This window comes from Eurosta solidaginis, chromosome 3, assembly GCF_040869045.1.
Source record: "Eurosta solidaginis isolate ZX-2024a chromosome 3, ASM4086904v1, whole genome shotgun sequence".
In the NCBI taxonomy this organism is placed as follows: Eukaryota; Metazoa; Arthropoda; class Insecta; order Diptera; family Tephritidae; genus Eurosta; species Eurosta solidaginis.
In genome coordinates this window covers 15,556,207-15,576,124 of record NC_090321.1, presented here as the reverse complement: position 1 = coordinate 15,576,124, position 19,918 = coordinate 15,556,207, and the positions used below count along the sequence as shown (strand labels likewise).

General features: G+C 37.2%; 3 protein-coding genes across 9 annotated transcripts; 1 reads left to right on the top strand and 2 right to left on the bottom strand.

Moving 5' to 3' along the window:
* Window positions 1-1,388: 1,388 nt before the first annotated feature.
* On the bottom strand, window positions 1,389-4,214 carry LOC137243356 (retinol dehydrogenase 12-like). The gene is made up of 6 exons (XM_067771067.1): window positions 3,978-4,214; window positions 3,739-3,904; window positions 2,886-2,983; window positions 2,443-2,599; window positions 2,119-2,378; window positions 1,389-1,737 (listed from the first exon to the last, which is right to left on the bottom strand). The coding sequence occupies exons 1-6, from the start codon at window positions 4,046-4,048 to the stop codon at window positions 1,503-1,505; spliced, it is 987 nt and encodes a 328-aa protein (XP_067627168.1). The 5' UTR covers window positions 4,049-4,214; the 3' UTR covers window positions 1,389-1,502.
* Window positions 4,215-5,010: 796 nt separating this feature from the next.
* On the top strand, window positions 5,011-14,579 carry pds5 (cohesin associated factor B pds5). 7 transcript variants are annotated; one of them, XM_067771060.1, is made up of 14 exons: window positions 5,011-5,172; window positions 6,922-7,082; window positions 7,146-7,531; window positions 7,589-7,796; window positions 7,867-8,035; window positions 10,456-11,197; window positions 11,265-11,528; window positions 11,592-11,685; window positions 11,749-12,579; window positions 12,866-13,002; window positions 13,057-13,136; window positions 13,186-13,469; window positions 13,525-13,842; window positions 13,904-14,579. In XM_067771060.1, exons 2-14 carry the CDS (start codon window positions 7,002-7,004, stop codon window positions 14,018-14,020), a joined length of 3,711 nt encoding a protein of 1,236 aa, XP_067627161.1. In that variant the 5' UTR covers window positions 5,011-5,172; window positions 6,922-7,001; the 3' UTR covers window positions 14,021-14,579. The 7 variants fall into 7 exon arrangements, with proteins under 7 accessions (XP_067627161.1, XP_067627164.1, XP_067627158.1 ...); XM_067771063.1 differs by having other exon boundaries at window positions 6,919-7,082; window positions 13,198-13,469; XM_067771057.1 differs by having other exon boundaries at window positions 6,919-7,082.
* On the bottom strand, window positions 14,310-17,534 carry 128up (GTP-binding protein 128up). The gene is made up of 6 exons (XM_067771064.1): window positions 17,350-17,534; window positions 17,135-17,258; window positions 16,897-17,072; window positions 16,287-16,825; window positions 14,999-15,121; window positions 14,310-14,946 (listed from the first exon to the last, which is right to left on the bottom strand). The coding sequence occupies exons 1-6, from the start codon at window positions 17,389-17,391 to the stop codon at window positions 14,844-14,846; spliced, it is 1,107 nt and encodes a 368-aa protein (XP_067627165.1). The 5' UTR covers window positions 17,392-17,534; the 3' UTR covers window positions 14,310-14,843.
* Window positions 17,535-19,918: the final 2,384 nt, after the last annotated feature.

The window sequence follows — 19,918 nt, the reverse complement described above, 5'->3', positions numbered from 1 at the left end:
TGAACTGCATAATTCCCTAGTAATACTTGTTTCCGATTCTACGAGGCTTGTGGTGAGCCTGATTGTTGTTAGTAATAACTTTGAGATCGTATACAGTAAGCTTGAAATTCGTTCCCTCCACAAACTTAATATTAGCCGTGTTTTTTTTTTTTTATACGCGTTTTCGTTTACGTTACGCGTAAAAAACGCTTATGCTCGCTTAGATAATGGTTAGAGGACCCATTTAGCGGCAGTGGTTAAATAACTAGCTACAGCCACAGGGTGTACCGAAAAGCGGAGACACAACCCTCTGATGGCCATAGGGTATAACATATAGCTAAATCAGTTGCGATGAATTGTGGACACACATAGAATACATAGAATTAGTGTAGAGGGTGAAACAAAAACACATATTTCAGTTACATCTGAGTATAATGCGTATTGAAATTTAGTAGTACATTTTATGCGCAGCAATTTCAGAGGTGTATTTAAAGTTTGACACTTAGCAGTCCATATAAAGTTTAAGCGTATAGACGTTTACGTATAAAAAAAACACGGCTAGTATTAGAAATGCCATAACGAGATGTTTTACTCATTGAGTGTGTTAACTTATTCATTCCGTATGTTCGGTACATTTGTCTCTATTTAAATAGTTTTTATATTTGGATCATTATTTATATACTTATTTAGAACATTCGCAACTCGTGGCGTACTATCAAACGAACGTGTTCCGGTTTATCCAAATTAACGGTTTATCCGGAACGGTTACGTGAATACTTAAACGGAAGAGAGCTTTCAAAGTTTCAGATTAACTTCAGATTATTAAGGTGTATAATTCTTATGTAGCAAGACAGCACATAAGTTGAGGCCGGAATGTAAAGTTCTAAGACAATCAGTAATTTATAGAAAATCTACGTTATCTGAAACGGTATGGGTGTATTAAAAACACATTACGAAATTGCCTAAAGATTATGACGTGGCGGTTTTCGAAATGGTACCATCACAATATGGCAGTAAATGTTTCCTTCTTTTCAGCTTTTTCCAATAAACAAAAAATAATAATTAAATATCAATTATTATTTACCGGTGTTAAGCTCATAAATTTTAAGCTAACAGTAATTTATACTCGCACTGGGCCTTCTTTTGTATTGGCGTTGGTGGCGCTCTTAAACTGCAACATAGAGTTTCTTTAATGACCATTTATTTTTCTACGTCTATTTTTCTAATGCAGTTACAAATTTTACCCGTTTTGGACCGTTGAAAATATATCCATAGCGTTTCAGATAGCGTAAATCTTCTGTCTTTTTCTATTTACTTCACCTGGTGATTCCACCATGAATCATGATCCAATACTCAGAAAAATTGATTTTGTCATAGAGTTGAATTGACGATGTTATATAAACAAACAATTTTTCTATATACATACATACATATGTTAACGTTTATTTCATAACCATTCTTCTTAGTACAAATAGACAGCGTACTTGTAAATGTTTATATCAATACAAAGCGATTTCTTAGTTTTATTTTAGACCCAATTGAGCTAGTTTTAAATTAATAAGGCGATCACTCTCATCCCACAACCACTTAGCCAGGTTATCATCGCGTGCAACAGCTGCAGTTTTCTTTGGTCGGCAGTCGCTAAAATAAGTACCAGTAACTAATTCCAAATCTGGATCCAATGCAGCGTATAAGGTGGTTTGAGCTCCATTTGATGTTGTTTTAAAAAATATCCGTTTAGGAAAAGCAAAAATATAACTGTACAAAATAAATAAGTAAATAAATAAATGAATAACAAATAAAACACTGACGGTAAAAGTATGCACAATGCATATATAACCAGTAACCAGTAAATGAAAGTCATATTTACGTAAGTGTATGGTGGATATTTAGGAAAACAAAGATAAATTATTCAACAAGCTAAGCAGAAACAAATGATAGTTATTTTCGACTGCTGCAACAGCAACAACAACATGGTTATTTTCTAGTTTGCTAATTTATTTAGATGATAATGAGCATGCGCATCTCTCTGCTTTTCAGTGCTTAAATTTTGCCATATTTTATGGTGCATTTATATGCCTGTCTTTTGCTGACTACATTTATGCAAGTCATCATATATTGCATGTATAACATACACACCTTATAATTGGATTTTTGTCTAATATGCTGTGTCTCAACAAATCCGATTCAACAACGCCAGGATGCAATGAATTTATTGTAACCTTAGTACCTTGCAAACGCTTAGCTAATTCGTGCGCAAACAAAATATTTGCAATTTTACTATGTGAGTAAACTTTTGAGGCATCATAAGATCTTTCACTAAGGAAGTCGTTCTTTTTAAATGGGCCCATTGTATGTGCTAAACTTGAGACTACCACAATTCTGCTAGGTGCAGATTCCTGAAATAAATTTTTTTTTTTAATTTTATTAAAACTTTCAATTAAACAATTTGTAGCGGCTTACTTTCAGCATGTCCAGCAGTGAATTAGTCAAATAAAAGTGGCCAAGATGATTAACACCAATTTGCATTTCAAAACCGTCGTCCGTAAGCATATGAGGGCAGGCCATAATGCCAGCATTATTAATTAAAATATCAAGCCGGGATTCGACTTTTTTGAAGCTTATATGAAATAAAAAAAATGTAATTAATGCAAAACCACGCAGGATCTAATTCTCTAATACAAAACGAACGTTCGTTTCGGCTCAGAGACGAATCGCTAGTATATTTACACTATGTTAAACGATTGGCAACATATCATTTGCTTTCGCCTTTCTGTCTAACATAAAGTAAGAAACGTAAAGGCCGAACGAAAATGATAGAGAATACCATTGCTAGACGAAATCTTTTGAAGGCGAATCGTTCGTCTGAGCTATCGTTCGCAATACAAATTGAAGCACTAACTTACTTTTCAACAAATTCCTTTATCGATTTAAGAGATGCCAAATCCAGTTTCATACCATGAATATTTGGGTTACATGTGTCTTTAATTAGTTCTTGACGAGCCTATAATAAACAATTCCATAATGTAAACGGTTTACTTGAGCTGGCCGGTCAAAGCAATCTAATCATTTAAAAGGTTAAGAAAATGGAGAAGAAAGAGGTAAGAATATTTTTGTTCAGTCCGGATGTGTGTCATGGGTTAAGGGGCCGAATAGTCACGGATCGAATACGATAACAAGGAAAATTACGTTCCATCACACGTTCACATATATCATCGTGCCGAACACGATCAACGTCGTAGAAAACGTACATATCGCACATTTACTTCAATAGTGTCATAACTCAAAAAACACGACTTTTGAGTTAATAACATATAAACGTACCCAATATCATTATCTATGTTGTATAAAAAGAATCTTTGTGATCAGTTAAAAATTTACCACGTGCTATAACAATGAAAATATGCCCTTATATGGGCAACATATGGCAGTTAAAATCTTTGAATGGCTCTCGTGGAAAATTGTGTTTTTTGAGTTATGACACTATTGAAGTAAATAAACATGTTATTATGCGAGCCAATATGTTTACGTGACAGTCTTACGATCACGGATGTTACGGCTTTATTTGAGGTTGTTGTTGTATTAACGGTAAAGACACCCCCAAAGGTTTTGGCGAGTGTTATCGATATGGATCCGGCACGTTACGTCAAAATCGCAGTCAGCAGCTTTAACCCCGACGTCCACAGTATGACATCATCCATAACATCATAATAAATAAATTTGTATAACAATTATTTTCTGGTTTATTTTTGTTGATACCTTTTCGCATTTTTCCATGTCACGACACGCCATATAAATTGTGGCTCCACGTTTAGCTAGTTCCCGGGCTGTCTCCTTTCCTATGCCGGTATTTGCTCCAGTAATAAGAACAACTTTCCCTAACGCCGTCGTACTCTTTCGATACTTGCCACCTTGCATATAGGATCTACACAGAGACAAATGGTATTAGTTTATACAGCTTATTTTTAAATATTTAAAATATGCGTATTCATGATTACCTGATAAACCACAAGGCGGCGGCTCCAGTCAGCAGCCAAGCAATAGATATTTGCTCTAATATGCCAATCATCCCGAAATCTTCTTTATTATTATCGAATTATTACTTTGTGAATTGTTCTACAGTACTGTAGGTGCTATGCAATAAATTAAACAAAATGTTTTCTATTTATGCGAGACAATTCTTGTGACAAATTATCAAGAATGACCATGCAATAAGAACAGATAATGTACCAGTGTTGCGTTTTAAACCACAACCACCCGCATACAAATGAATAATAGATAAGTAAATAGTAACATGCCAACCTAATATAAACGCACGCAAGTCATTTTCTGTCAAAAATGCCTCATGCACATACAACTTGTATGAGAGCAACCGAAATTGAATTTGCTGCGTGAAAACCTAACTCGATCTCCAATTTTTGTTCTGCGTGACATTTAGAATTGACGTTTGCATACATGTTTTACGTTATCGCAACGCATCCTTATTTCGATTCGAGCAAAAAACGCCGGTTGTTTACGTGCGCTAAAAAAACGCAGTGCGGTTTTATTAGGTTGGCATGTAAGCCGGAATGTATGCAATGAAAAAACTACGAATGTTAAGTTATCAAATACAAATTTAATAAATAGCAAATTATCTTTTAGAAATTATTATAGTAGGAAATGTTTTAATTTAAAACAAAACAAAATCTATTTGAAAGGAATGGGTAGACATCAAGGTTTTTAGTATGTTCCTAATGCAAAAACTTCCTCAACATGGCAAGCTACCAATCAAGAAGTATTTATTACATATTCCGTTGAAACTTTGTGCAGCCAAATCATCAATGAATTAAATATATTAAAATGCGCGTTTCATTTTAAAATATCGTTAATATGCATTTTTTTCTTAATTCATGCTTTCTAAAATATAGAAGGCGCCACCTGCAGGTCAAATCAAAGTTTGTTAGCGGCGCCATCTACAAAAGAAGTTTAAGTAACAGCGACGCCTCAAAAGATGGCGTTCGGCGTTCGGTTTTCTCTTCGTCTAAAGAAGAAACACGCAGAGGAAGAAACAGCTTAAAAATATTGTGGAATAATTACGCGAAATTTTGCCAATAATTAGTATTAAAAATATGCAAATATTGTGAAAAATTACGTATGAAGTGGGCATTTAATGTCTATAATTACCAATTGAATTGTTTATTGCATTAAAAAGATGTAAGCGCTAATTTTTTCATTGTATATGTGGTGTGACCAGTGACAGTCAGCGGCAACGGCGCTTATGTGAAGTACGAAGACTTATAAGAAACGGCATTAAACAGTAAAAGATTCAAATGTGTGCCGGGTGCCTTTATATTTATATTAATTGTAAAAAAAAAAAACTTAAAAAAAGGTTAAGAATATTATATTCGTTGTGGACACATGCCGATAAACAAACAAGGAATGACGTGTGGAACATTTTTTGCAATTTAGTTTATCAGTGATGCCAATGTTTCCGAATTAAACAAGCAATCATGTGAACCAAAAATATCGAGAGGTGTCAAACGACGCGTCTTGACATCAGTATTAATAATCCGAAGGCGGAAAATAAAAATTTTAACGCGTTAAAAAGATATTAACGAAAAACCGAAAAAAGACCTGTGGGTACTTTCGAAACCGCGGGTGGGCCCATAGTATTTTTACGCAGAACACCTTTCTGCGTTGGCGGCCTCAGGCCGCGCTTATAAAAAATAACCCTGGGCTACGCCATGCCAAGTCCGGGGGTGTGGTATAACCGTGGCTACTGCCACGGTGAAGCACAATTTTTTTTGTGGGTACAAACAGAACAACAACCACATGAAAATCGCCGACTTCAACTGCAAATATCTCCGGACAGTGATAAAATTTCTTTTCCGCCTTCGGATTATTGTTCTCGAGATTAATACGCGTCTTTTGATACCTCACTGGAAAATCTTGGCCCAACTTTAGGGTGGGGCCCCTAAACTGCACTACTACCGAAAAAGTTGTTCTGCGCAAAAATACTGTGGATCCCACCCCCGGTTTCGGAGGTTACCGCAGGTCTTTTTTCGTTTTTTCGTTAATATCTTTTGAACGAGTTCAAATTTTTATTTTCCGCCTTCGGATTATTAATAATGATGTCAAGATGCGTCGTTTGATACATCTCTCATGTCGTGCTGTCGTAAAGAATTAATACTTCCACTTTCGGATTCTTAATCTAGGCGTGAATACGCGTCTTTTGATACCTTACTCGAAAATTTTGGCCCAAATTTCGGTGGGTACCATAAACTGCACTACTACCGTAAATAGTGAGCCTGGGCCCGTATTACGGTTTACGATCCGTGATCGAAAGTCATTTTTTAAATCACAATAGCTTTGAAATAGTGAATCGTATTAATGGCATATTTGAACTAGCGACAAATAGTATTATTATGGGATTCAAGGGGTTGTGTAGCGCAATATATAGCTTCTCCAACCCAATTGTCAACCTCACCTTCGAGCGGCGAATCCCGTTTCACTAACAGACGAGGCTCTGGCGACCCCAAGCTCCTCATGGAACTTGGGGGTGGGGAGGGAGGGATGGCCTGAAGGTTTAATGTGGCCATATAAATCGTTCCCGAGATGGTCGGGCCAGCACCTTAATGGTGCTGTGTTACCGGAGCGTATCGGATCTGTATCCGACAAAGAACCATCACATCGATAACACTCCCCAAAACCTTCGGGGAGTAACTAATCGCTACAACAACAACAACAACAGTATTATTTATCAATTTTCAGAAAAAGTTTGACAGATGGCATGTGCCCATAATGGTAACGTGGTAACCCAGCCTATATAAGACTTGTGATATTTACTATTTAGTTTTTTTTTTTTTTTGCTATCGAAATTGTGTGCTCTTTGGCGTTATCTTATAACAAGAATACACCACTAAATCTCATATAAAAATTAATGGTAATTTTTTTTATCAGCAGATATTTTTATTTCAAACAACAATAAACTTACTACAAACTATTTGGAAAAATCGTAGAAAAAGAAATCGAAAAGATAAAATATGACGGACGTAAGATATCCCCCAGGTTGTCGTGTGCTGAGTGAAGATTTGGGCACCGATGAACTTATTCGCAGACTTAAGGTAAGCTTCTAATTCCAATTACATTTCAAATATAAATAATGTAATAATAATGTGTAATTCCAGACATTAGCACATGCCTTACAGGCCATGGGCCAAGATGAAAAACATGTTCATGATTATATACAATTGGCATTGCTGCTGGTAGATGATTATTACCTGCAACATACGTCACGCGACGTTCAGCTACTTGTTGCCTGCTGCATTGCAGATATTTTGCGAGTTTTTGCGCCTGAAGCGCCGTATAAAGATCAAGACCAAATCAAAACTATATTTATGTTTTTTATTAAACAGCTTAATGGTCTCAAAGATGCAAAGGATGCTTCCTTTAAAAGATATTTTTATTTACTGGAGAATTTAGCTTACGTTAAATCATTTAATATGTGTTTTGAAATTGAAGATTGCCAGAAGATATTTTGTCAACTTTTTTCGACGATGTTCAAAATAATTAAGTGCGTTACTGTCCTGTCTCATAGATTACAATTACTAAATAATTTTTATATTTTTAGTGACGATCATAGCACCAAAGTTAAAAATTTCATGATTGATATAATGACGCCACTTATAACGGAAGCTGATAATTTGACGACACCTGCATTAGATTTAATTTTGATAAATATCGTCGAGCCGCAAAAAAGTAGTAATAAACATGCGTATCAGTTAGCAGAACAATTGATCCAGAAGACTAGTTATGCATTGGAACCAGTTATAAAAATGGTATGCCTATCTACTGGAATTTACTTAACTCAAAAACAGTATAAATTAAAATGTATTTTATTTATTTTAGTTTTTCAACCAAGTGCTTATTATGGGTAAAATTGATAAAAACATAGCAATTACATCAAAAATTTACGATCTCATCTATGAGCTCAACCAAATTAGTCCAAATCTAATGTGTTCTGTTTTACCACAATTGGAATGTAAATTAAAATCAACAAATGACGTGGAGCGAATGAGTAAGTTTTTCCTTTTAATATCTTCATAGATTACCATCACGTTAGAACAGTACTTTTTGCGCTAGACCTATCAAAAGCTTTTAATACGGTCAACTATGGCACGTTACTGCAAATGGTGGAAGGGTCTACCCTTCCCCCATGTCTTAAAAAAGGTGGACCGCAAATTATTGGCAGGCATCGGTGCAATTTCGAAGCGATACATCTAAACCAAGGAGAGTTAAACAATGGGTGCCACAGGGTGGTGTCCTATCCCTACTTTTAACTTCTACATATCAAAGCTACCTTCGCCACAAGGAGTTACTATCGTTTCCTACGCCGATGACTGCACAATAATGGTCACAGACCCAGGCCCACAGATCGATTAGCTATGTAACAAAATAAAGGGCTACCTCCCTAGTCTCTCCAGTTTCACCTCGCGAAACCTGAAATCATCGGCGACCTTATTTACAACATGGACGTCCTAAATGTCGACCATTTTGAACGTCCACGTCAATGGCACTACCCTACCGACTGTCTTACACAAATCTTGAGTGTGACGTTCGAACAGGATCTACATTTTGGTGAGCGTGCAGACGCAATTGTACCGAAAATCCTGAGCCGTAATAAAATCCTCAAATCTCTTGCTGGCAGTACTTGGGAAAAAAAAGCGTCCCCGATATGGTCGCCAAGCCTAAAAATTACCCACTGGAAGAAGCTACAGGCCTGCCAAAATACTGCCCTCAGAACCGCCACGGGTTGTCTCCTTATGTCCCCAGAACACCATCTACATAATTAGACGGGAATACTCCCAATAAGGGAAAGAAGTGAAATCCTAACCAAAAAGTGTCTGTTGAATACCCAGAAACCTGGGCATCCCAACAGACATCTGATTGATGAGCCAACACCGTCCAGGGGCTTAAGGAGTAGTCGCTTCATGAAATCGACTATCTCCGTAATCTTCCCAGTTAGTCCATTACAGTTTAACTGCAGAATTCTGAAGTGCATGAGGGGTGACGCCGCCACTCTAGGGGTAAGTGACGGGTGACTACGCCTAGGTTGTGGAAGGCCAGGACGCAATTGCTGTTGTGGCCTTGGGACTGGGCGCCCTTGGGCAAGCATTGGGGTACCCGGATGATTTGGGTTTGCGACCTGGCAACATGGCGCGCTGAAACCCGTCGAGGGGTTGCCGTCGCGGAGACCAGAACATCTAGGAAAGTGGCACCACCCAAGGCAGGAGCTGCATTGAGCGGATGTCGCAAACCTATATATTCTGTGCTGGCAGACGGTGCAAACGGAGGTAGGGACTAAGAGTCTGTTTCCCTGACCTGCAGGATTGCTGCCAGAAAAGAGGGGGGAGAAGAAGACGGGGGCAGGGGCTGATGCTCAGCATTGCTACCAGCTCTACTACGAAGGTAGTAGTTATGAGTGGTATCAGCTGTTTGAGTTGTTGGCGCCGTGGGGCGCGAGCAGCAGCGGGTACTTGTTGTGGCTTGCTGAGCAGCGAGGCTGCTGGAAGGTAGTGGGGGGCGCTTAGGCGTAGACTACGGGACGCCCTTGGGCGTGAGCAGCAAGGAGCCACAAAAGATTTATAAAAGTTACGTGGACGTCGGGTTTTGGGATCAAGCCCAGAACAACCTGTCCGATGCAACCATCCCTTGCACGAGACACACTGAACAGAGTATGACCGTCCTAAAAAGATTCTTTTCTGGCAAATGCAGCAAAACCATTTCTCAGGACCGGGGTCAGGAGACGGATCCGGATTGGGTTCGATACCTTCCCGGAGTAAGAGAATATGTAGCAGTCCTGCTGCAAGGAGCTGCTGGGAGGATGACAATTTGTGGGAGGGACAAAACAAATTAAATGGGGTCACACTGAGATGACAGTCCTTGGTCGGGAAAAATCCCGAGTCGCTCCGGTACATAGAACCGACTGCCTTGGGAAGCGGGGCTTAAGGAGTCACCTCCGTAAGCACTATGAGGAACATAAGCAGGTCCTTGGTGAACTCCATAAACAGGCGTCGGACCTCTATGTCAGGAATTGCCCGGTGAATCCAGTACTCAAAGAGCAATACCCTAAACTTGCGGAAGAGGAACGCACACTCCCTAGGGAAACGCGAGTCACTCTAGCCCAACTTCGATCTGGATACTGTAACAGGTTAAACTCTTACCTATCCAGAATCAACCCCGACATACAAAATGTATGCCCTGCTTGCAATGTGTCTCCACTTGACACCAACCATATCTTCAATTGTAATGTGGAACCAACGCCTCTAACACCTCTCGCAATATGGTCCATCGCTGTTGAAACAGCAAATTTCCTCCGACTTTGTGATTGGTCAGACCTATTAGATGGGGCGAAGCACTGCTACAACAACAACAACGTTAGTCGGTTGTAGACGAAAGGTACATATTTTTATTTATTTCTTTTTTTTTTTTGTACAGAGGCTGTATCTTTGTTGGCTCAAATGTTTTCCGAAAAAGATTCGCAGCTTTCCAAAAAGCATCCTGCATTATTACGTATGCTTTTGGGTCGATTTTGCGATATTGCAGCAGCTATACGAGTTAAGTGTGTACAATCGTCAATGCACTTTTTGCTTAATCATCCACATTTGCGAAATGATATAATTGACTGTTTGCGTGCTCGTCAACACGATTCAGATGAAACAGTACGTTACGAAGTTGTAATGGCAATTGTTGCAACTGCTAAGCGAGAATTTGATATCGTGTGTGAGTCTGAAGATTTATTACATATAGTTCGCGAACGTACATTGGATAAAAAATTTAAAATACGCAAAGAAGCAATGAATGGCCTAGCATTTATTTATAAAAAGGTCAAATGTGAGCCAAATGATCTTTCTGAAGAGGTAAAAGAATCTGTTGGTTGGATCAAAAACAAAATTTTACATGGCTATTATATGCCCGGAATTGAAGATCGTCTGCTTGTTGAACGTTTACTTATCACCTGCCTAGTTCCATACAAACTACCGCCTGATGAAAGAATGAAAATGTTATACCACCTGCTGGGTACACTCGATGATAATGCAATGAAAGCATTCATGGAAATACAGAAAAATCAAATGAAAACTCGTAAAACCGTTAGCGATTGGGTAAAAATGCATCATACCAAAGAACTTACACAAAAGATGCAAAATCAACTTAACGTCAAACAGGCCATCATTTGCAAGTATGAGTAGCTTAATTTTTGTTTTAAAGTCTTACAATATTGTTAATAATATTAAATAATAATTTAGGTTACTACCTGACCCGATTAAAGCTTGCGAATATATCGCAAAATTCAGCACGAATATGCGCAAAGATGCAATTTTATTGCGTTACATGGAAATAATATTGAAGCGTGATGTATCTTGCAAGGAGTGTGCTGATACCATGTCTTTACTTCTTAAAAAGCTTGGAAATCCAATGGCAACTAATTTGTACTACAACACAGTAAAAATGTTGATTGAACGTATCGCGTCTGTTATGGTTGACAAGGAATCGATTGGCATTTTAATAAGGTATGTAACGTGAGAAATACATATATCTATTTAAATAATATAACTTCATTATATTCGTCGCAGCCTTATCGATCAATGTATGCAACGTGGCAAAATTGTTGAAGAAATTGGTTTACCAATTGACGAGGCTGGCGAGCGTGGACTTAAATTTCTTTGTGTAAGTTTCAAAAAAATTAAAAAATATACATTTTAATTACCTTTATTCTTTGTTCGTGCACAGATGCTTTCTTACATATTTTCTGCGCATTTTTTCACCGATGAAACCTTACAACACATGGTCGCCTTACTAAGTCACGAAGAGGATTACGCTGCACCACTTATCCTGAAAGCACTTGCCCATCTAGGCCGGTATCATCCAATATGTGACATAAATCCAACTATTTTAGAAGCTCTTGCTTCGATTTGTAAAGATTTTGCATTAGCCGGTACTGTTAAACAAGCCAAACATGCTGTACGTTGCATATTCGTAAATTCACAAACGGCGGATGGTGCTGGCGCCGATACCATAACTCCCTCTACCAAAACACCTATAATACATCCTATTTTTAATGAAATCGTTGAAACTTTACGCGTCACACTCTCCCCTAAAGATCCATACCAACATACCAAAATTAGTACATTGGGGCATATTGCATATCATATGCCACAAGCCTTCCTCACGCCGGTAAAAAATATGATAGCTCGTCGAGTTGTAAAAGAATTGTTAATTCAAGGTGTTTCAGAAAAACGTAATTGTACACTACCGGAGGGAAATTGGTGTGAGAAAGAAAGACTGCCTGCGGACACACTTTGCAAGCTAGATGCACTTAAAACAATGGCACGCTGGCTTATTGGATTACGTTCAGATGAACATGCAGCACAGAAAACGTTTCGTATGTTGATCGCTTTCGTCAATCAGCGTGGTGATTTATTGGAACAGAATCGTTTATGCCCGGCAGAGAAATCATGGTTACGTTTAAGTGCAGCTTGTGCTATTTTAAAGATTTGTGAACAAAAAGGAGTTGGTGACCAGTACAATGCTGAGCAGTATTACAATTTATCACAAGTTATGGTAAACCTTTTTTAAGTTTCTATAAAGGCAGTGGGTGCAAACTTTACAATATAACAATTGTTAGGTTTTCCATATTTGGATGTTTTTGTTGAAAATTATATAATGCCCTAGATGTGAAACCATTTTTAAAGCTCTTTACCGAAGTTTGACATAAGTGCTTTTGTGGCCTTTCAGTACAAGTTTAAGTTACAGTTAAAGTTGACTAGAATTTTACCCTGCTGCTTTGGCTTCGTAAACTGAAACTATAATTTATAAATGATTTACTACTCAATCTCCATTTTCATAGTGTGATCCAGTACCTGAGGTACGAGAAATGTTTGCAAGAAAGTTGCACAAAGGTTTAGGAAAGGGACTACCAAATAAATGTTTACCATTGGATTTTATGGGGTACTATGCTCTAGTAGGTCACGAAACGGATAAAAGGTATATTTATGCTAAGGTAACATAATTATCGATTTAATTTTTTATTTATTCTAGGCTGTGCGAGGTTATTCGTAACTACATAGAAATTGATGTTAATAAAAGACGTGATTATCTTAAAACGATAGCGACAATGAGTATGTACTAAGAAATTGTGTATTTAATTAATAAGTTATTTGTGATAAGATATTTTTTTAGCAACTGAATGTAGGAACGATGCTCAAACTGCATACATTTTACCTGACTTTATGTTAGCCTTCGCGATACCAGTCATTGCGCATGATCCAATCTTCACAGACTACCAAGATCGAAATCAACTTAAACATGTGGAAAAATGCTTACGTTTCATTCTTGAGCCCCTGATGGCGAAACGTGAAGCATTCTCCTATAGCTTTTACACCAATTTAATACAGATGATTAAAAATCATCAGGATACCACACCAAATGCAGAAGATAATTCATATAATTTCGTAAGTTATATAGGCTCTTTTGGTTAGGATAATAATTCATTAAAATATATTTTAGAAAATGTATGCGTTATGTGATTTAGCCTTTTACATAATCAATTCGAAAATAGGCGATGGCAGCACATCTTCAAATTCATTTTCTGTACAAATTCAACTACCCGAAATGTATTACAAGCCTTCAGGTAAATCGGGAAACAATACAAAGGTATATATACCTCTGGACACGTATACGTTAGCATCTACACCAATATCCACAGTAGCTAAAAAGATTGCATCAACGGCAGCTAGTAGCACGAGTCTAACAATGCGTTTAGTTGGTGAGAAACGTCCAGCTGATCATCTGCCCAGCAATGAGAACTCGCCCACTAATGCGCAGGTAAAATTAATGTGCTGTCTATTTCGTAATAAATTGTTATAATTTATCATTTATACTTTAGGATAACAATGCCCCCTATGAGGATAATAAAGTGGAGACGAATGCAAATAGTATAGCTGAGCCAACAACAAAACGAACGCGCGGCAATCCGTTACGTACGGGAAAAACAGTATCATAAAACCAATTTATCGGTGTGAATAAATAAACCACATGCCCACAAACATCCTTCAACCTGTGAAGCGCCTAGGAGTATTCACTTGTATTTTGTAGGGAACCTTACTACATGCACAATCTTAACATATTTGGACGGAGATCTGTACACTTTTGAAATGAGAGTTGCACCTATTAACTCTTTACCATTAGGTGAATTTAAATTGTTCATCATGAGGAAAATTCTCTGGTCAAGTTGAAAGGTTGTGTTTTTTTTCTTTTTTATTTCTGGGAGTCGACCTATCTTATGGTGTGGATTGCTGTTTAGAGAAGTTTCTTTTAATATTTCCAGATTTACTGTTATGCCTCATTATAAATTACAATTAAACAAAGGAAACATACTAAGAGAATGACAATTATTTGATTTATATGAAATAATATAAAACAACAACAAAAAAATTAATTAAAAAACTAATTTAGATAGCATTTAAGTATTAATGTATGTAAAACATATTATATGCCTCCACAGAAACACATATAAATATATGCAAATATACGAAGTGAGAAATCTGAATTGAAATATAAAATATTTAAAGATGTTTACAATTTTCATTTATAGATTTAAATTTTTGGCTCAAAGAGTTATTATTATTATTCAATTGAGAATACCTACAATTTCTATCATTTACAAATTGTGTAGTTAGAAGGTATTAAATAATGTCCCAGCTATATTTTTCGATACGCTGATGTCAGCGAAATTTTCAATTTTCATTTTTAGTCAATAATGGCTGCTTTATTAATGCGAAAGTTTTGCAAAGGCATAATACAAATACGAAATATACAATGCATTTTTATACCTTTTTCACAATTTGCACGACATCTTCGTCGTTGAGGATGTGTTCTATGCCTACTTTCTGGGGTTGATGTTTTACGGAAGAGCCCCAAACCAAAGCACTAAAAATATAAAATAATTATATTAAAAAACCTTAAATTAGAAGCATCTTACTATTTAAATTCTTTGGCTATTGAGCGATGTAATTTATTGCAGAAATCTTGGATACTTGTGCGTTCGTTATGCAACACTATAGGCGAATTGTAGTCCGGCAATTGACCTTTAGGTTTAGTATAGCTGTAAAAATAAAGAAAAATTCTTACTAACTTTTTATGCCATGTGTCGAAAAGTTGAAAAGAAGTTGAAAATGCTAAAGGATTTCAAAAATGTAAAAATTGCAGGCGTGGTAAATCTGAAGATCTAATCACTAACTTCCTTGTTTCATCGTGAATTTTTATAATCAAATTTCAAATGTAAGTTCACGTTCCATAGGTCTTAACATTAATAGTTATGGCAAACTCCGAAATTTGCTGACCTAAAATGTTTACTACAAACTATCCGGCCTCTGTGTACCCTGGGGAGTGTTATCGATGTTGATGGTCCTTTACCGGATACAGATCCGGTACGTTCCGGTAACAAGCACCATTAAGGTACTGCTACTAGACCATCTCGGGAATGATTTGGTAAGCCCACATGAAACCTTATAAAGCATCCCGCCTTCACACCCCGTAGATCCATGAGGAGCTTGGGGTCGCCAGAGCCACAGCTGTTAAAGAAACAGGATTCTTCACGGTAGGTGAGGTTGACAATTCGGTTGGAGAAACTATATATTGCGCTGGCAACCCTTGAAAGGGTTGCGGTACAAAACCACTTGAATCAATTTTGTATTTTAGCCGCCTGTTACGACAGGCATACCTGACGCGGGTATATTATAAGCCCCCTAACCCGCTGGGGTTAAATGTACTCGGATGGCCAGCTACTATCACTCCTACAGCATTCGCCGTGCCTTTGATTAATATATACAAACTAAAACAACCAAATTCAAGGCGCTGTAACCTTCGAAGAGATTTTAGTCCGAGTTTCTCTACCAGTTTTCGTCGTGCTCCTTTTAAACTTTCCCACAATTTGGAGGGTTGGGACCAAATGTTTTATGCCGACTCCGAAATACATCTGCAATGCAGATGAATTTTCACTGCGAAGCCTCTCATGGCAGAACTACACTCGGAGTGCTTGCCAAAGGGTGACCCCGCTTAGAAAAACTTGTTTCTTATTGAAAAAACTTCTAAATTTTCGATGTTGCTTTGCGCGAGGATTGAACTCAGAATCTTCTGTGTGGTAGGCGGAGCACGCTGCCACCACACTACGGCGGCCGTCAAAAAATACAAAATAAACCACTCCTAATAATCGAATATCAAATTTCAAGTTATAGGTGAACTACTTATGAAACGATAAGAGCACTCACATTCGGACCAGCTTCAAGTATTCCCACATCATTTCTAGTAAATCATCGAAGTTCCACCGATGATGCGCAGAGATTGGAACACAATGTGGAATCTTATAAATGACATCAAGCTCCTCAATTGAAATTTGATCAATTTTGTTAAGCAAATAGATACAGGGTATATAAATACGATTGCCTTCAATGACATCAATCAAATCGTCACTAGTCGCATCATATCGGAGCGTAATGTCAGCGTTATGTATTTTATATTCGGATAGAATTGTTTTTACAAGATCGGCGTCTAGTTCCGATTGAGGCACCATACTATTGAAGTTGACCCCACCCTTATCCTTGCGTTTAAAATAAATATTTGGTGGCTTTTTGTTTAAGCGAATTCCGAAGCCTTCCAATTCATGTTCCAGTAATTTTTTATGTCCTAATGGTTTGAGACAATCCAAAACCATGAAAATTAAATTGCAGGTTCGTGCCACTGCAATAACTTGACGTCCACGACCTTTGCCGTCCTTAGCACCTTCTATAATACCGGGTAAGTCCAAAAGCTATACAAAGGAAATATTACCGTGTTTACATATCTGGAATATTTAAATATAGGTTTATATTATTGTTTTACTTGTATTTTTGCGCCTTTGTATTTAATGCAACCCGGAACAGTGGTCAACGTTGTGAACTCATATGCCGCTACTTCACTATACACACCGGCTAAATTAGATAGCAATGTTGACTTGCCAACGGATGGAAATCCAACAAACCCAACACGGGCATCGCCTGTTTTAGCTACTTCGAAACCTAATAAAAGTAAAAGAAGAATTAATTAATTTGTAAGCAATTAAATTTGTATGTGTTGTTACCTTCTCCACCGGCACCACCGCCGCCACCTTTTGGCGAAATTAACTCACGGCGCAACTTAGCTAATTTTGCCTTCAAGAGCCCCAAATGCGCTGATGTGGCTTTGTTCTTTTGGGTGCGTGCCATCTACCATTAGTCCATAATTACAGTGATTTCGGCATATGATAAGGTTAATTTTGATTTCGGTATTTGGGTGCAATTTCATTATTAAAATTACCTCGGATTCGATGGCCGCAATTTTCTCTAGTATTGTGCTCATTTCTTATGGTTAAAAGTTGTTGGTGAAAACGTTGGTAAGAAGTAAACTTTTTGTTGACAAAACGCGTGGACAACCAATTGCAAATACATCAAAGAGAATTGTCCTAACGAAAGGGAGAAACATCAAACTTCAAACGGCCAAGGCGAATTCATCACAGGTGGTGTTATCCCATCATCTGATTGCTTGTTCTTCTTCGTTTTTTTCGCCGTGAGCAGTAGAATGTCAGTTGGATGCAAGGCGAATTCATTACAGGTGGTCAAGGCGAATTCATTACAGGTGGTGTTATCCCATCAGCTGATTGCTTCTTCTTGATAATTTTCCATACAACGCCTTGTACTGCAACATGTCAGTTAATCGAAATCAATGAAAATTTTCTTTTGACTTGACATTCTTCTGTACGGCGAATTGGTTGAATTCGCTTTGCCACCACCTAGTATGGATTCGCCTTGCAGGTGGTGTTATCCCATCAGCTGATTGCTTGTTCTTCTTCGTTTTTTTCGCCGTGAGCAGTAGAATGTCAGTTGGATGCAAGGCGATTTCATTACAGGTGGTGTTATCCCATCAGCTGATTGCTTGTTCTTCTTCGTTTTTTTCGCCGTGATCAGTAGAATGTCAGTTGGATGTCAATAATAGAACCAAAATAGAACGTTAAATTATTTTTTTCTTGAATTCAAAAATTCTGCTGTGACTAAAAAAGTTATTAAATTTGAGTGTGTTTTTCGATAGTCCTTTAAAAAAATATTAAAACGAACATAATGAGAAAGTGCGCGGTGTGTAAGAAAAAATACGCGGTTGGAAAATGTTCGTTTTTTATGGTTCCAGTTGGTGAAGCCGAAAGGCTTTTGTGGTCCACATTGTGCCGAGTGCAGCTTGGAGAAAAGGATTTTATTTGCGCCGATCACTTTTCTCCTTCGGATATGGTATGCTCACGCAGAAAAATAAAGTTATTGGCAAAAGCTGTCCCGTTTTTACAACCGGCATATGTTGCTAAAGACCACGGCATGCCATCTGTTGTAAATAACGTAAACAGAAAATTTGGGTAAGTGATTTAACTTTCGTTTTCCTAGAAGTTAGAAAGTATATTTTACTATATTTAGTACGGAAATAATTCCCCCAAATACACAAGCAATAAATACATACATTACCGAGGATGAATTCGCCTTGCTCACGGCAAGAAACTTTAACATTATTACCTATGTAAATACAAGAGCACAACCATGGTCCAAAGAAATTAATTAAATTAAATTGAATGCCTCTAAACAAATGGAAATTGTACAATCAAGATGGCATCGTACATGCTTCATTCATGATTGTGCAATCACATGATTGTGCATGCCAGCTGGTGTAAAGTATGGGCCATGGTTCAATCAAAGAGGATACATATAATAAGAGCCGTCACTCTTTTTTTTTAGGCATTTACTCGATGTAAACTATGAGGTAGTCGCTACTTTTTTTTGGGCGAGATGTTTATAAATGTCGTCTATACATTTTCATGGGGTATTTGTGTTTATTTTTCCGACTGTATTTAATTAATTATTTAATTCTCTTTCCAAAAAACACGTTTGCATAAAGTGACAACACCGCATGGATAAATAGAAGGCAATTCAAAAATGTCCCTCATAAAACAAAAGTAGCGACTACCTCATAGTTTACATCGAGTAAATGCCTAAAAAATAACGAGTGACGGCTTTTATTATATTTATCCTCTTTGCCGCCATATTGAACACTGTCAAAACGCTAAAAAGAAGTCATATTGAGGATCCTGTCAGGCAGTTGACAGATAAGATATCAAACTTAGTCATCATTCACAATGATCCTGTCAGGCAGTTGACAGATAAGATATCACACTTAGTCTTCATTCACAATGGTGTCGCACGAAGATATGACCATTGTTTACTATATAGTTTGGCAGCTTAAGTAGTTATGTTGCGAATAGAGTGGAAGGCAGTGGACTAGGCAGTCGAATGTCATATAATGAAGGAATGGTGTTCGGAGATTTTTCAAAGTTAAAAAAAAAATGATAAAAGCTTTACTATAAATAAAACTCTTGTTTTAATAACAACAAAAACGCCATATATATTCTGTATACATAAATTTGTAAAGATTATCTCACTTTAAAATTTGAATTATATAATCTAAAGTTTTTTTTTTGAAACTGAGTCGAGAAATGTGCGTGGGAATGTGCGAATTTTTACCGATCAGCTGTTAGTTGCGCAACTTGGTAAAATTTACAATGGATATGACCATTGTAAATTTTACCAAGTAGCGCAACTAACAGCTGATCGGTGAAAATTCGCACATTCACACGCACAGTTCTCGACTCAGTTTCAAACAAAAATTTTAGATTATTTAACTCAAATTTTAAAGTAAGATAATCCTTACGAATTTATGTCTATAGAAAATATAAGGCGTTTTTGTTGTTATTAAAACAATAGTTTTATTTATATTAAAGCTTTATCATTTTTTTTTTTTAACTTAGAAAAAACTCCGAACACCATTCCTTCATTATATGACATTCGACTGCCTA